This window comes from Carassius auratus, chromosome 9 (assembly GCF_003368295.1).
Source record: "Carassius auratus strain Wakin chromosome 9, ASM336829v1, whole genome shotgun sequence".
NCBI lineage: Eukaryota > Metazoa > Chordata > Actinopteri > Cypriniformes > Cyprinidae > Carassius > Carassius auratus.
In genome coordinates this window covers 14,814,542-14,831,750 of record NC_039251.1, presented here as the reverse complement: position 1 = coordinate 14,831,750, position 17,209 = coordinate 14,814,542, and the positions used below count along the sequence as shown (strand labels likewise).

Here is a 17,209-nt window from a genome sequence, read left to right as displayed (position 1 = left end):
TGAGATAACATACAGTCAGATTGCCACTTTTGTTTGAATAAAACAACAGGTTGATCACAACTCTGAAGTCTTTTTCTTCATGCATAATAAAATCCAACAAAAAATGCACAATACAGTATTCTGATCACCCTATCAGATTTTTATTTTGTGTTAAAGGGATAGTACAACACACACACAAAAAAGTTATCATTTATGAATAATTTTGGCGACCAAACAGTTGGTTCTAGCCATTGACTTCCATAGTATTTTTTTAATTTTTTATGGAAGTCAGTGGCTACAACCGTTTGATTACCAACTTTCTTTAAACAAGACATAAACTCATACAGGTTTGAAACAACGTGAGGGTGAGTCTTTCCATCATTTTCACCAATTGCCTGTATGTTATCCCTTAAATAAATACTCTGTGACTGTTGTACCCTTATTTCTGCTATCATATTATCTGACTTGGTTGTGAATATATATTTGATGAATATATAGCCCTTAATGTATGAAGGTAATGTATGATTTAAAATGTTCCATTGACAAACAAGGGCAGCAACTCATTTTTATGGGAATGTTTATCCTTAGAACTGACCGTTTTGGCTCAGTTTTTGACTATATTTTATCTAAATTGCAGTCTACTATCAACATAGCACCGGGATCCAGTGTGAAATCGAATTTGCCTTGGGCTGTTATTGCTTATTATAAGCATACATGGAAAAGCTTGTGTAAATATGTCAGTAGTGTTAAAGGGCAGCCCTTTAATATGCAGTTTCACTGACCTTAAACAATTTATGGGTTTCTCTGGTCAGTCATGGATTTCCGTGAATGGAATCTAAATTCAAATACCAGGGCAAAAAAAAAAAAAAAAATACCCAAAACAAAATAAATAAAAACTTTTTCCAAAAGCAAAATTAACATAGCTCAAGCTCAATTGTGGCAACCTATGCTGAGAAATTAACGTGGGGCCTGTTTCATAAAACAAGTTTACCAAATAAGCCAGGCTTATTTCAGTTAGTCTGTCTCATTTTGAAACAAATCAACTGACAATAAGTCAAACAGTCAAAAAAAAAAAAAAAAAAAAAAAACCTGGCTTATTTGGAAAACTTGATTCAAGAAGGGTTTAGTGGGTTTTACACATTATTTTAGGAAAATGCTCAAACCTGACAGTAACTTAGAGCGCGCCATTTCACCAAGATGATGCTCGCTAACGGAATGTGCGTTGATCGCGAAGGTATGGTTACATGGTTATTATTTTTCAGATTATTTTGTATTTACATGTCAGAAAACTTTGTACTTTGATTAAAAATAATCTTATTTAAGTTAGTTAACGCGTGTTAGGGTGGGTGCCAAAACACAAATTGGCTTTGCGCAGCGACATTATCGCTCCTTTATTATATATAGGCTATATATATATATATATATATATATATATATATATATATATATATATATATATATATATATATATATATATATATATATAAAGTTGGTTAGCATTATAGTTACCGAACAATTGTGTTCCCAGGACCACCTCACCAAATAAGAACATTTGAAGAAAAAGCAATAAATTAAATTTAAATTAAATATTTATTTATTTGCGTAGCTTAATTAGCGCATTCCCCTTGTTACGCACCCCCGCTTTCCTTGCGCTACGTCAGGTGCCTGGAAACCGATCAAAGTCGAGCTCACAGTGCGTTATTGTCCCCATCTATCCGCACACCCTCCGTCTCTCTCCTTCTCTCTCTCTCTCTCTCTCTTCGCTCACACTATCGCCTGCAAGCTCATGTGTGTGCGCGTCTAGAAATCCATCTGAATGCGAGGAGTGAAGGAGGGTCGGTGCGCTCTGCAGACAAATTTCACTTGTCATTCCTGAATAACGGCGCTGTACCGGAGGGCTGGAATCGGACTTCAGTAAAAGAAGTGCGGTGGCCTTCGCCCTCACTCAGCAACGATGTCCGAGTATATCCTCACCTTACTCTTCATACTGGGATTCGGGGATGTATTCTCAAATGTTCAGACACTGAGGGACGCTGATTCAGAGCAAGGTAAGACAGACGCAGCAGCTCTACAATCAAACTTGCGCTCGCGGAGCATCCCATAATCTGTCAGCGCATCTCGCCACGCGCCTGATGTCGCTGCACGTTTTTGATGCGACGCAAGCATTTCCCCCGAAATGTTGCATTGAAGTGAATTGAGAAATAGTCAGGTTGAGGTAGGAATGTTTCACTCGCGTGTTGTAGTAGTCGATGGTGTAATACAGTTCCCTGTAGGTAGTGTTTAGTGGTGTAGCGTATCAGTGGTGTGCTTGTATAGAACCAAAAGAGTATGAATAGGCTCAAGCCATCATAATCATATTGTGAATTTTAAGACGGAAATATTTAGTATGTAGGAGGATGATACAGATAAATGATAATGAAATGAAATGAAACAAGAATATAATAATTTGTTCGATAAAAATGACTTTTTAAATAGGCTACATATTGTTAGTATTCTTTGCACGTCTCAAAACATATGAATTGGCTTATTTACATATATTTAAAATGCAAAATAACGATTGAATTATTGTAATTAGTACGAGTCCTCATATAATTTGTATCATATTCCTTGCATTCAGTTTGCTTTTATTTTTGTTATCACTTAAGCTCATTAACGTGATTTATGTTGCACTAGGAAGATTTAGGAAGAGTTTGTTGTATTACTTTAGTATTGTGTGTTACCCATATGGTGTTTTGTGTTTGAATGGGTGTCAGTGTTCTGCCTATTTTATTATTTGTCAATAGTTGCTGAAGAAGACAAATTTGAGCTGAACTCAGATGAAATCATCATTCGACCTTCTGTTGGACCATCTTTTTTATTTTCAGCAACAAATTGTATTAGGCATCCTGTAAAGTCTGAAACATAGTCAGTGTTTTGTTATATTATAAATGTCTGGAAACTTCTAACCACTAGTTATGGATGTTACAAGTTTCTCGAATATTAAAATGTCTTCCTTGTATGGGTTGCATAATGTAAGCTTTTGGCTGAAGAGTAGCATGTGTGAGTGACACTGTCAGAAAAATCTAAATCAATAAGGGCAGATATTTAATGAATCTTGATGTAGGGATCAGTGAGTCTTGAACTAGTTGCAGGGGTTTTGTTCATTTGCTGCAAATCCCTGTGCACCGCCGGATTGAGATAAAGCAAAGATTGTCAGGTTGTAGCGCAGACAAATCTGTCAAGTTTGTTTTCCCCTTGTGCTCTCAATTGTCAACGTGAGATGAAAAAGAGATTCTGGTTGAAAGTATCATATCTGAATGCATACACAATATAAAGTACAACTAGGCATTTATTGCAAGGTTGTCTTTTATAAACAAAAACAGCATTTGTAAACAAAGACGGTCTCTGCAGAGTTTTTGCAGCTCTGTCGCCTTTAGCATAACAACAATATTTATGATATAAAAAAAACCTGACAATAACAGTTAATAGTTTATCATAGTTTGATCAATTAATTAAAAAGTATACATATTTTAACATCCATATTTTATGAAACTTGACTCTTAGATGCATGGCATTCACTGTAGTTGACAGTTCTTTAAAAATAATTTGAAACCTTTCATGGTGTTTTGTAAAATCTAAACCATCATACATAATTTGCCTTTGACCCTTGAACATAATTAAAGGTTTTTTTTTTTTTTTATGACAAAGTAAATTCGTCATGTGTTGAAACACTTAGTATCCCTTAAATATCTTCTTTTAATATAATGTATTGCATTGGACAAATCTTTATCTTGTCAAATGTTTACCCTTGTGTTTTTTCCCTTGTTTTTTAATGAATACTTCATGCATCAAAGGGTTAAGTCGAAAGAACTTCTTAGCACACGTGCACTGGATCTTAGTGTTCCTTCATCCAGGTGTGTTCACAGAGAAATAGTGCCAGTTTCAAAAGCTGCGTATTTATCATATCAGATGAATGCAAATGTCAAAATGCCCTGCAAAGAGTTTATAGACTTACTCTGAGGCTTGTGTTCACTTGTTAAGTGCTTGCATTCATATCTCCAATGTATTATACTGTGTCCTAATTCTTAGCATTGCTCATTCACTTAGCGCATATTCTAAAAAAAATAAAAATAAGACTGATCGCTGCAGAGTCATCTGTGTGGTTGTGTCATATATGCTCTCTTAGGATGCTTGATAAAACGTCTCTTTCCACAGTCTGTTTAGTGAACCTTTAATCATTGTTTGCCATCTAATCCAGTGTATCACAGCAAAGAGTTTACAGCACCAGTGCAGGCAGATGGAAAGGCATCATTGAAAAGTAGTTTACTCAACCCACACTTCATTATATCAAACCCTCTGTTATCTTACCGGTGACTCTCGCTTCAGATATTTATCGGCTATTATAAACAGTTCAAGGTTGCTGGAAATGTTTCCCTCTTTAAGAGCATGCCCCAAAAAGCAGGTTAAGCAGTATCCTTTAGTAAATAAATCGGGAGGACGCCCCCAGAGCCTAATTAAATGAGATTATATCTAAGCATGCTGTGCTGGCTTATTGTCCAACTGTGATTTTTACCTGCTTTTGGAGGAAAGTCAATAAAGGCACAAACAGTGATTTTTCAAATGACCTCAGTCATGCAAAGGCAATGCTGATTTTTTACACTACATAGGGGAAATTGTTTTGTGAAACTCAAGGTAAGGACAGATATCATTGCTCTTTTATGAAACCTAGGGAGCTGCTTACGGAGGCAGTATTGTAGGGCATGATCATAGCATTCCAGATGTGGAGGCTGTTTTAAATGGTAAGCAACTTAATTACGATGGCTTCTTTTACTAGTATTATCTATATTTTTAAAGCAAAACTTCAAATGCTAGGGTTAATTCAGTAAAGTTGGGACCTTTTTTCCATTTATCTCAATGGCAAAAAGTATCCTGATTTACCTGAATTCCTGCTGCCTTAATAGAATATTCTAAGTCGATCGTGATTCAGTTATGGTTTGGATGCTTCCTTTATGGGATAGTTCACCCAAAAATGAAAATTCTGTAATTAATTACTCACCCTCAAACCTGTAAGACTTTTGATCATCTTGGAACACAAATTAAGATATTTTTGATGAATTCTGAGAGCTTTCTGACTCTGCATAGACAGCAAGAATCCTAACACGATCAAGGTCCAGAAACATAGCAAGGACATTGTTAAAATAATCCATGCGATAGCAGTGGTTCAAAACGTACGAAGCTACACGAAAACTGTTTGTGCACAAAGAAAACAAAAATAATGACTGTATTCAACGATTCGTCTCCTCCGCATCTCCCTGGTGCCATTTTGGAGAGTATCACATATGTAAACAATACATGCAATGTATGTTTCATACACTGTCAGTATCTGTTTCTGTTGGTCAGTGTTTGTTGGGTTGTAGAGTGTCTGAAAGCTGACGTACTGTAATCTGATGATTATTGACACTGAATGGCGTCTGTTGGTTAAGTGTGAATTGGGATTTAGAACAGGGTTGTGGTTGTAAACCACTTCCATCCCACCTAAAAGACTGACCTTCTCAAGTTGGTCTGCATTTATTTTCATAGGTGGTTTGCGTCAATATCTGGAAAGTTTTACTTGGAAAAAGTGTGATTTATATATATATATATATATATATATATATCTGCCAGATGGAACTCATTTACAGGCCTCTTCTGGGTATAAATCCATGCCTCAGCTTCAGGTGTTTCCTACTTCCCAACCAGGTAATTGGTCTAGTGGTCTCAGTAAAATTACCCCTGCTTGGTGGATGACCTTACAGTTATCCATGTAATACTCTATAAAACGGGAGCAATAATGCATGCTAATCCCCAGCCATAGCACTTGCTGAAAAGGGGTTTAAAATGACAAGGGAGATGACAAAGCAAAGCACTTGGGTTCTGGTAAGAGCAGTAGCCTTGCTTCTGGAGGTGATTCATCTAGCACCTGTGTGGCAGGCTTCATTGTTTTTGTTGGCGTTCTATTGCACGCCCCATTTGATCCAATTGAAGTTCAGTTGAAGTTGGCCACACATTTAGCTGAGTCATTAAGTGTTCTGACCTTTGATGGATCGAGTGGTTGTGGCTGAGCATTGCTGTTGGAGCTAATCCTGCAACGCCCAGGTAATCTGCTGGCCTATGACATCATGTGCATCTACATTTTATGTTGACATGCTGAATCCAGCACTGTGCAAGCTGATGTAGATGGTCAAATGTTTTATTGTACTACAGGGTGTTCCATCTGGTCTACAGGTTCCAAAATGTATTTTTTGCCTCCCTTGCCAGTTTGAATTGAGAATTTTCCAGTCTTAAATATATCTTACATTAAGTTGTATATATATATATATATATATATATATATATATATATTTTTTTTTTTTTTTTTTTTTTTTATCAAATAAGTATTTTTGTCAGCCCTGTGATGGACTGGCCGTAAATTATTTTTTCCTGCATAGTCCAAACAGTGTGATGGATAAATGGAATATGTTTTTCCCTATGATAACATTTTTACTCTTTGCATATTATGACAAATATTGCAAATAATTATTTTAGTCTGAGAATCATACAGTATACTGTAGTCTACAAAATGAACAGATATGTTCTTTATGAGACAGTTTGTGAGGATCTGACTAACTTTTTTTTGATGTAAATGGATAGTTTATACAAAAATTAAAATAGACACCATAAATGCTTCTGCATGTCAGTCCAAACCTGTATGAACTTCTTTGATACAACAAGTCATTGATAAAACGTGAGGGTGAGAAAATTATTACAGAATAGAAGATTTTTTGGTAAATTATCACTTTTTAATCACCATTTATTATGTTGCAGTTCTATATTAACAGACAATCTGTTGGCTACTAATTCTTTTATTGGCCATGTATTGGCTACTAATTTGTTTTATTTACCCTCTGAAGATAATTTGGACTTGTATTGGGCCTTCTGAGTGTTAATTTTTAAGCTTGTGTCTTAGTAAGCAGAAACAAGTGAAGAAATCAATGAGTACTTGGAATGCATCACAGTGGCCACTGTTTGAGCAAAGTATTCTGGATGCTTTTAATAGCAGAGTCAGGAGTAGAGTGCATATGTTGTTATAGTTTGTGGATTTATGCACCAGTTTTAATTGGATCTGGATGTCTTTGCATCGTTTTTTTTTATTTTTATAAAACAGTCTGTCAGCTATTAGATCTGCTAAAACACATAGTGGCCTGTTATCGTAGTTGAGTGCTTGGTGAATTACTTTCGGGCAGGAGAAGAGACCCAAGTTCAGAACGGTGTATATGTTCATATGTGCATTCTCACTGTTGAATTCATTATTCAGAGCTTAAAGATGAAGCTTTTTGTGAAATGTGCAGCATAAGTAATGTGATTAATGAAGCAGTGGATCTTCTGCTCTTCTCTTTCCACATTTTGACTTTAGTGGAGGAGTACCAGTCATTGCAAAACATTAATAGAATACATGGAAAGGATTCAATACGAATATAGCAAATCGGAGACAATGACTTATGGGTACGGAGTAAATTATTACTGTTTTTATACTGAAGTCTGAAAGATTAGCAAATATTCCTAATGAGCAAAACAATGTGCTTTGTGAAAAGCAGAGGAAGTTAGTAATATACTGTATCTGTTTTCAAAAGCAGGTATTTGCTACTTTGCATATAAAGAATTTTTCATTCTCATGTAAAAATAAATGACACAACAACAGGTATTGAAACAGAAATAAAATAAATAATTTTTCTCAAATGATTTGCATGAATTGTGATAAAACGGTCTAAAGTGTGCTTCTCATATGTCTGGTCTGAGTACATTTGGCTTTAGGACTGCTGTGCGGTTCGTTTGTAATATTGTGAACCATATAGAGGTAATGATGTCACACAGAGAAGATGAGGAGCTGCTTATTTTATTTCTGTTGAGATAACAATGAGGATCATATTATATATAAACTATTCAGAGACTCTCAGAGGTCTTCAGTGTTCTGCACAAATTATGGCTCGAGGGTTTAGCTCGACCACCTTGTAATGCTGCTCTGAAAGTCATGAAATTACATTAGAAATATAATACTTTTGTGTGAATGGATGTAGCCTGAGGCTTTCAGTAGATTAAAAATTTATTTTAATTAACCAAATTGTTTTGTACGATTAATCAAAAATTATTCAATTTGCTAAAGTTTACCTCTTAATATGTATAGTTATATGTAAGTTTATTTTTTTTTAATTCCTGTACCATCACAGGAAAAAATAACATTTACAAATATATAACATTAGAAAACAGTTCATTTAAATTGTAATACATTTCACAATATTACATGTTTTTACTGTATTTTTGATTCAATACATGTAGCCTTGGTGAGCTTACAAAATTTATTTCAAGAGTATTACAAAATCTTACTTCTGAACAGTTGTGTCTATATCAAGAAACTTACAGAATGCATACATTTTTATCATGTAAAAATATATTTTGAGTGAAGAAAAAACAGCTAAACAAGCTAAACCAAAACCAAATTCTGTTGATAGTTGCTTTTGATAAAAGCATCTGCTAAATGCATGAATGTTAATGTGAAAAGAGACCTAAAACTGTGTGAATACTAAACTTTTTTTTTCCTCTGTTCACTTTTTGGTCCACTTAGAGGGATTTGGCTCTCATTCTATTAAAGAGGACTCAGCACGCTAAGAAATGGCATAAGGGTTTAGACGGGTTAAAACTAATGCTAGACTCAGAGCAATGTATGCAGACAGTGCTGCAGACCAGAGCTGAAGAGATTCATCCATCTGCGAGACAGCTTTATCCTGGGGCTAAAGTATGCCTATCAGTGTGACAGCCAGAACAAGTAGTTGGGCATCCTCATGAGGTGCCTCATAGTTACAGTAGCATGTAGTTTTGTTACACTGTTGAATCTTTAAAAAGCATCGTAATAACACTCATGACTCTTGACTGAAGCATGAAGTACGACCAAAGGTTCTTTCGGCCTACATGACCGACTCTGGTTTTCAATGTCATACCACATAAATTAAAACTTGTTTTTGTGCAGGCTCCTGTAGGTGCCCTGTGGATATTAGTGGTTCACTCACTTGACATATGGCAAACAAGGCCACACACCTGGGGAGAGAGTGAGACAGAGTCCAAACCATGGTCAGAGGAACGTCTGAGTGAATTTCTTTTCCAAACTCCCCTACATCATGCCTGCTGTTGTGGCAGTGATTTAGGACCGCCAAACCAGATTAAAAGGCAGCTCTCCCAGCTGCCACCTGGCATGCAGCTATAGGGCTGAGAGACTGATGCTGGAATTTAAAAAAAAACCATACAGGAGCCTCTTTCAGGAGAAATACATTCAAAAGGATTTAACGTGGGTTGATTTCATTTGAATTGGTTTTATATTAATGTACTTGGATAGCACAGATTTTTTGATTACAGTTAATTACCTCCAACTTTGGTTTGTAACCCCACTCGGCAGGACTTGTCTGGTGATCTACCCTCTATGTGTCCTCTTTGTATTTTGTGATGGAATATTGGGCATCAATTTGAGGACCAGCAAACCAGGTTTTGGAATTGAAAATCCTGTTCATTTTCTCCAAGGTGTGCATTAATTCAGCTTTTTATTTTTTTATTTTTATTTTTACAATAATTGTGTTTAGCAGTGGAATTCCTGGTTAAAACTAAATTACTACATTCTAATTATTATTCAATTTTATTAAGTTTTATTCAATTAGATAATTAAATGGGGAAAATGACTGGAAAAATATTTCAAATCTAATGCAGCTGAAAATTTTGTTTTTGTCAAGTTAAATGAATAGTTATCTCAAAGATGACAGTTTACTCACCCTCAGGCCATCCAAAATGTATATGAGACTTTTTTGTTTGTTTGTTTTTTCATTTGAACTGATTTTAAGAGAAATGTAGCATTGCATCACTTGCTCACCATCGGATCCTCTGAAGTGAATGGGGGGGCATCAGAATTCACAAAACGTTGATTGGTGGACTGTAGTTGTATGGATTACTTGTGAGTTCAAACAGCTGATAAAACATCACATTCTGACGGCACCCATTCACTTAAGAGGATCTATTGGTGTGCAAGTTCTGTAATGCTAAATTTCTCCAAATTTGTTCCATTGAGGAAACAAACTCATTATGGATGGCTTGAGGGCAAGTACATTTTCAGTAAATTAAACCCTAAACTGTTCCTTTAAAAATAATGTGTACCCATCCAGACCCCAATCTACTGAAAAATGTTCATGTTTAGTGCAGCACAGAACCGTAACACAGTTCATTATAAAAATACACAATTGTCAAAAAAAATCTTTATCATCTGTATGACCTCACTAATCGGTTGTTATATTAGTCCACTTAACTATTTTGATCCATCCCTTATTTTAAATGCTTTATGTGTTAATAGTATGCAATTTAATGCATGTTGTTTCATGAAGTCCTTTCGGTAACAGCATCTCCTGTTTGATTGTTTAGGTTCACCACCTGCTCTGGTCTGTCACAGCTGACTACTTTCTGTTTCTGACTCTTTTTGTTCTAATTAGATACATGCCTGCTTGTTTTTGTTTCTTTTCTTTCTGTGGTGGAGAAGTGCATTCACCCTCTCCGCATCTCTGATGCGCCTCAGCGCTCTGTGAAAGCACAAGAGATAAAGCACTCAGCTTCCCAATCCCTGACTGTCTTTCACTTCCAGTGCTCGCTGCTGGATAAATAACAGTCATCTGAAATGTTTTTCAGGACTCAGTCTTATAATGTACGAAGCAGAATGGAGGGGAAGCTAAGAGAGAAGATCCCTGTAGTTTCTTTTTTGCAGTTTATAGTAAGTGAACATGACAGGGTATTTTTGGGGCACAGTTTTGGATTCAATGAAGCCTTGATGGTTTTAGAACTTGTACAGTTGTAAAGGTATTCAAAAGTTAGGTGGCACCTTGATTTTGACCCACGTTTTTTTTTTAAGAAAGGTTGGGTGATTCAGCTTAGACTATAAGAGCTTGTATGACCCCTCCTGTAATTTATTCTATAAGAAATAAGTATTTTTTCTTAGGCTTTTTTTCTGAGTTATCATTTTATTGATATGGTAAAGTTATCATGATTCTTTCTTATATTATCTATCTGTGATGTTTTATGATAAATTTACACTGTAAATATACAAAGAATATTTATAGTTTTCACACACACAAACAAAAATGTGGTAATCAGTACATTTTAAGGTAAGAGACTTGGTAGTTCAAGTGAAATTGGTAAATTAACATTATATCAAATGAAATATACAGTTGTAAGATTAAAATACACAGTTATAAATAAAGTATACAGACATTAATACAGTAACATTCAAACTATTGTCACCGTATTTTTACAGTAAATTTCTGGCAACCACAGCTGTCTATTTTGTGCTATAATTTAACATATTTTTTATTTATTTAAAAAAAAATGTTGTGTGTATACAGTACACATTCATGTAGTATTTACTTTTCAAATTCACTCAAATTGTTAGGTTGATACCTTTATCCAACAAACATTAAATTATAAAATTACTAAGGTAAATTTTCAATTGATTTGTGGTCATTTTAGATTACAATTTAATAGCAGTCTTCCTGTAGATTTTTCCATCTGACACTGCTGTAATACAGTTAAGGCACACTGACTATATAACATTAAAGAGCCAGTAAGATGAAAATTCTAAGCTTCCTATCACTGTTTATAAGTCCTGTACATTAGGTTTAAATCCATCCAAGGTTAAAAAACATTGTCATTTTGTCAAAATATCATTTTAAAATTACCTCAATTCTCAGAGATCCCCAAACGGTTCGCGCGAAGCTGTTCAAAAGATTCAGTTTCCTTAAACCCCACCTTTCGGTAGCATACTGTGTTCTGATTGGTCAACTAACATAGTCAGGTTTGATTGGTTGTTCCGCACACACCTCCACGGTAAACTATGCGTTAGCATCTGTTTGGGGTGAATTATTCCTCTCTTCGCGAAGCAAACAGTAAAATAAAAAACTTGAACAGTCTCACTCCTTTTTCTTCTGTGTGTGTGTATTCAAGCCACGCGCTTCAGTTTGAATCTGAATAGCGCGTTCAGCGCGGGGGCGTGGTCATGAAGGGAGACATGAAAAACAGACATTGCATTGTTTTCATATGGATTACTTTATCACAGAATATCTGTTTTCGGCAGCACTTCTTTAGTTTTAAAGTAGACATGTCAAGCTTTCTATAGATATCTCTCTCATGTCTCTTCGTTGAGTATTCACGGAGTTACACTTCATTTTAATGACGTGTTTGTACATGACGATCAGCACAAAAAAAGGCTGCAGACAGCACACATACTGATAAGACACTCGGGAGAAAGCAGACACATAACTTCATAATCATACTTCGCGTTGTGATTCGGAAATGCTCGTTGTTCTAAATAAAGTTGGTAATGAACCATCTTTTATGGCCAAACGCTTTGAAAATCCCGCTGTACTCACCGAGATTAGAAAAGCAGTCATCAATGAAATCTTGTGAACACAACAAAAGGGATTTGTTGTACTGCTCTGGTATTGTGGTGAAAATTAATTTTAGCCATTGGTTCTTCTGATCTTCATTCTTTGGCAGTGAAAATAAAACAAAGAATAAAACAATAAAACTCGACATGATGCTCTCACACCAACCAGAGCATCTGTGTGGGGGGGTGGGGCAGGTCAGAGTTCCATTTCTCTCAAGACGGTAGGCGGAGATTATTATGCAAAGTGCTCCTAGTGACGTACATAGAGATGGGCAAAAGATTTGAAATCTATAACGACTCGTTTCAGCGATTCAGAGTCGACTCCTTACTTTAGAAGCCAATAACTTTATAAATCATGTACTGATTTTGGTTTAATTATTTGCACATTGTTGCAAGTTGTTTTAAACCTGTATGAGTATCGTTTGTCTGCTGGCTGAACACGAAATAAACTATTTTGAGGAATATGAGTAACAAAACTGTTCATGGAACCTAGTATGGAAACAAAAATACTATTCATAAAAAATTATATGCAGAATACAGAATTACAATTTAAAATTTTTAATCCCTTTAAGTCTAGACTCCCTATTCTTGCCATATATTTTTCCTGGGCTTGCCAGGTCTGTTTTGGTAAAAATCAATGAAAACATTCAAATGGATGTGAACAGCCATTACAGCATTTCAGCCGAGTTAATTCCTGGCAATATTCTGTAGGCCTGTTGATGCATCATAAGTCACCTGTTATGTTTTCTCCACTATAATTAGGAGACAGAAAAAAACAAGAGGCTAAGAGAGTTTAATACATCCAGCCCGTTGTTTCACACTGAGCCTCCATGGTGATACCACAATGTGAAAACGGCCTTTCTTTATGTCGCTTTTTCATTTGACTGGGATCCCTGCTTTTGGCAACGGTGCTTGTCACTTGCTATTTATCTCCCCTAAAGGCAATTAATTTCTTTGAAACAAAGAAGTCAAAGCCCTCTGGGCTTAACAAGCCAACATAGGTGAAGGAAACCAGCTTAGCAAAAATGCTTCAGCGGGGCAGCTTGTGGTTGCATTTGGTTTCTAAGGAAACAAAAACTTCAGCAGGGGATTAATTATTTTCAAGTAGCCCTTAAATCAACTGTAATGCATGAATTTAATGTTGAGGTTGATTAGTAAATTCAATCTATTGGAAACAACAGATTGCCCTAAAAAAAAAAAAAAAAAAAAAAAAAAAGGCTGGTGGGTCATTCGTTGGCATCCCATGGCTTTGAAAAACCACTTTGTAGTGCAACTCTATCAAAATGGGCTGTTATAAGTACCGCATACAAATTATGTTACATTTTAGTGTTTGATCATTTAGCAAATCGTTTTGGGAGTTTGAATGAGTTTAAAAACAACTGCTTTGTGAAATACCTGATGTTTAGACCACAAATATCAGATTTTATTCATTACAAATGATTGTCCCTTTTTTGCAATATTGTCTAAAAGCCTAGAGGGAGTAGCAGAATCAGAAATCGAGAGCTGAGAGAAGCTGAAGGTAAGCAGACATCTCGACATGGCAGTTTCAGAAATGATTTGCCTTGGATGGAGGAACGCGGATAATGCTGTCATGCTACCTGCTGATTGACAGGACAGGAGGGACCTGAACTTCATCAAATGAAGTGTGCCGCAGCGGCTGGAGTCTGTGCGGTGTTGAAGTCATGGGTCGACTGCTGTTTTTGATTGCTCAGCTGTCATGCTGACTTGTCTGACACTGGGTGGAGAGGTCATGCTTTGACTTTTCCTCACTACGTGATCTGGATCCAAGAGTTGAGCCCTTATTTTAGCTGGTTAACAATGAGTTTGTTGGTGTATCTGGACAGAGACAGAGTCTGGGAAAAACAAATGAGTAACACTGTGCCCTTAACATGGTGAGATGTTGTGCAAATGCTGCTTTTGTTGCACTACTATTTTAATTTAATAGAAGAATTTTAACCCTCTTTTTTTGTTGGGGTCAGGTTTCAAACTGCTTAACGAACTCTTTATATTCTTGTCTTTAAATTGTTCATCTAGGGTCATGGTTTTGCATTCAAAGTGCACCAACAAGTCCCCCACCCCCCCTGTTTTAGATGCAATCTGTCAGAAAGCAACACACTGAAAAACACCAAGAGTCAGATAAAAACGTAGTTCTTTGTCAAAGCTTGTTAAACACTGAAATTTGTAATACATGAAAACTTATGAAACTAAAGACTCAAAGTGTACATGAATCTGAAACATGCCTTCTGAATCACCCTAGGATAATTTGCAGTTTCTTCATCTTTTTTTCGATATACAGCCAAAAATCTTAGTTTTTTGGATCACAATAATTAAACTAATGCAGCAGTGTGAGAAACTCATTTTAACCTCGCAGAAATAGAAAAACCTTTATTGTCAAATTTTGTTAAACACTGTAATTTGAAATACATGATACCTTATGAAATTAAAGTGTACAAGAAAGTGAGACATGCCTTCTGAATCACCCTAGGAAAAGTTGCCGTTTTTTAACCCTTTTTTTCTTTTTCTTTTTCTTTTTTTTTTTTTTTTGATTTTCACAATCTAAAAATCCGTCAAAGATTTTTTTTTTTTTTTTTTTGGATCTCAATTACTAAACTACTGAAGCATTAATAATGTGTGAGAAACCCATTTTTAACCTCACACGGGTATGTGTGTATAATATAAATTATTTAAATGTGTTTTTTTACATGACTAAAATACACAAAATAGAAGGGTTCTATTTTTACATAGATTTTTTTGTATTTTTCATACTGTTGATTTTGACTCATAACACGTTTTATTCAGTTTTTGAACACAATTGAAAGGTTTAAAGAATAGTTCAACAATAAGCTGTATCACTCTCAAAAAATACTTTTATTGTATTTAGTGTTATAATCCTTTGTGTGTTTTGTGTTTACATTAACATGAGGGTTAGTAAAGATATTTTTTCATTGGGTGAACTGTCCTTTTGAGAATTTAAACATCAAGGTATTTGAAAGTTTGTGCCAGAGTAATTCAGTAAATTGAAGGAAATATGAGTTCCCTTTCAAGGGAACTTTAAACTGCGTCCTCTAGGGGGCACTATGGGGAACACCTCGTCATGACCCATGTCTGAAGCACCAACAAGTTGGCCGACAGCCTGTGATGTCACTACTGGTGCGACTATAAACAGGCACCAGGAGAACACGTCATTCTCTTCTTTGTCTTCATTGACTGTTTTGTTTGAAGCATACAGTGTCTAGGAGTGCATGTTTCTCACCAGAGGCTTTGCTCTGATACCTGCAGTTCACAGGGCTCGCATACTGTGGTGTGTGTGAAGTGACATTCAGCCAAGTATGGTGACCCATACTCAGAATTTGTGCTCTGCATTTAACCCATCCGAAATGCACACACACAGAGCAGTGAACACAAACACACACACTGTGAGCACACACCCGGAGCAGTGGGCAGCCATTTATGCTGCGGCGCCCGGGGAGCAGTTGGGGGTTCGATGCCTTGCTCAAGGGCACCTAAGTCATGGTATTGAAGGTGGAGAGAGAGCTGTTCATGCACTACCCCCACCCACAATTCCGTCCAGCCAGAGACTAGAACTCACAACCCTTCGATTGGGAGTCCAACCCTCTAACCATTAGGCCACGACTTCCCTTGTGTGTAGTGAAGAGCAAGCACAAGCATTCAGCTGTTGAGGGAGTTGGATGTGCTCTGCTGCGCTCATTGTGATGCATTTGCGAGACCCAGAGGGGATGAGAGTATTTCACTATTTACCAGAATTTGTAGCAGCATTTGCATGAGTGCGTTCACCTCTCGCTGGAATAGCGATACATACGCGGCAGCAGTTTTTGCGTTTGATTTCTGTGATAATCTAGCGAGTGGGCGGAGAGTGTTTAGCTCCCACGGGAGCTGAATACATGTTGTGCGTTGTGTCACAGTGAGTACGTGTAAAGGATTTGACAGGATCTGACAGGAAAAGGCTGTTGAGGTTATGGAACACTCCGCAGCAAGGTTGGACTTGCTATGGAAACGTGCTAAGAAGGTAACACCTCGAGGTCGTCTTGATGAGTGTTATCTTTCTGGCAATAGCCCTCCAACTCAGGTGAGCCTTCCATTTCTTCCTGTTCTCCGCAGAGATCAAGTAGAAATGGAAGAGACTGTTTTTCTTGTGCACCCAACGATTCTAGCATATGAGTATGCAATATCGAGATGATCCGCAGAAACGGTTTCAGGATGAGGTAGCTGAGTTACTCTGCCCTGGCAGATATCTGGAAGAAAGTAATGCTTTCTTCGTGTTGCTCCGGTCTCGCCTTCCGAATGTTTCGGTACCTCCGTTGAGACTGTGGTCAAGACATTCAGGGAAGTGAAGGCACACTCAGCAGCCTTCAATCCTTCATGACCAACCAGGTCTGAGCCTGAAAAACATAGGGCTTGAAAAGGGATGCCCCACTCCATAGGTTTGTAAATTTGAGCTTGCCTCTCCCGTGTGGTTTGGCACCTCTGTGATGTTTATTAAGCTTTAAATACACACACTAAGCTCTGTGTACTTTCTGAAAACCATATGGTGGTGAGTGTGCACATTGAACACTCTGCACTTTCTAAAATCCACATAAGTGGTAAGTGTGCATACAAGACTCTGCACACTTTCTGAAATCCGGTACAGTAAGGGTTACGTGCTCAGCTTCATTCCCTTTCTTCGAGATGGTTAGACCTTGTTTCCTTGGGCTCCACTCAACCAGTGTGTTTGTATAAATACACATCAAGCATCGCTTCCGTCAATATGAA

General features: G+C 36.7%; 1 protein-coding gene across 2 annotated transcripts in view; it reads left to right on the top strand.

Moving 5' to 3' along the window:
* Positions 1-1,582: 1,582 nt before the first annotated feature.
* Positions 1,583-17,209, top strand: part of LOC113108465 (low-density lipoprotein receptor-related protein 1B-like) — a 133,607-nt gene continuing 117,980 nt past the window's right edge. Inside the window, exon 1 of one of the 2 annotated variants that reach the window (XM_026271611.1) lies at positions 1,583-2,027. In XM_026271611.1, coding sequence (XP_026127396.1) covers positions 1,934-2,027 — 94 coding nt within the window. In that variant the 5' untranslated portion in view covers positions 1,583-1,933. The remainder of the gene's footprint in view (positions 2,028-17,209) is intronic. The other variant, XM_026271610.1, reaches the window with a different exon arrangement.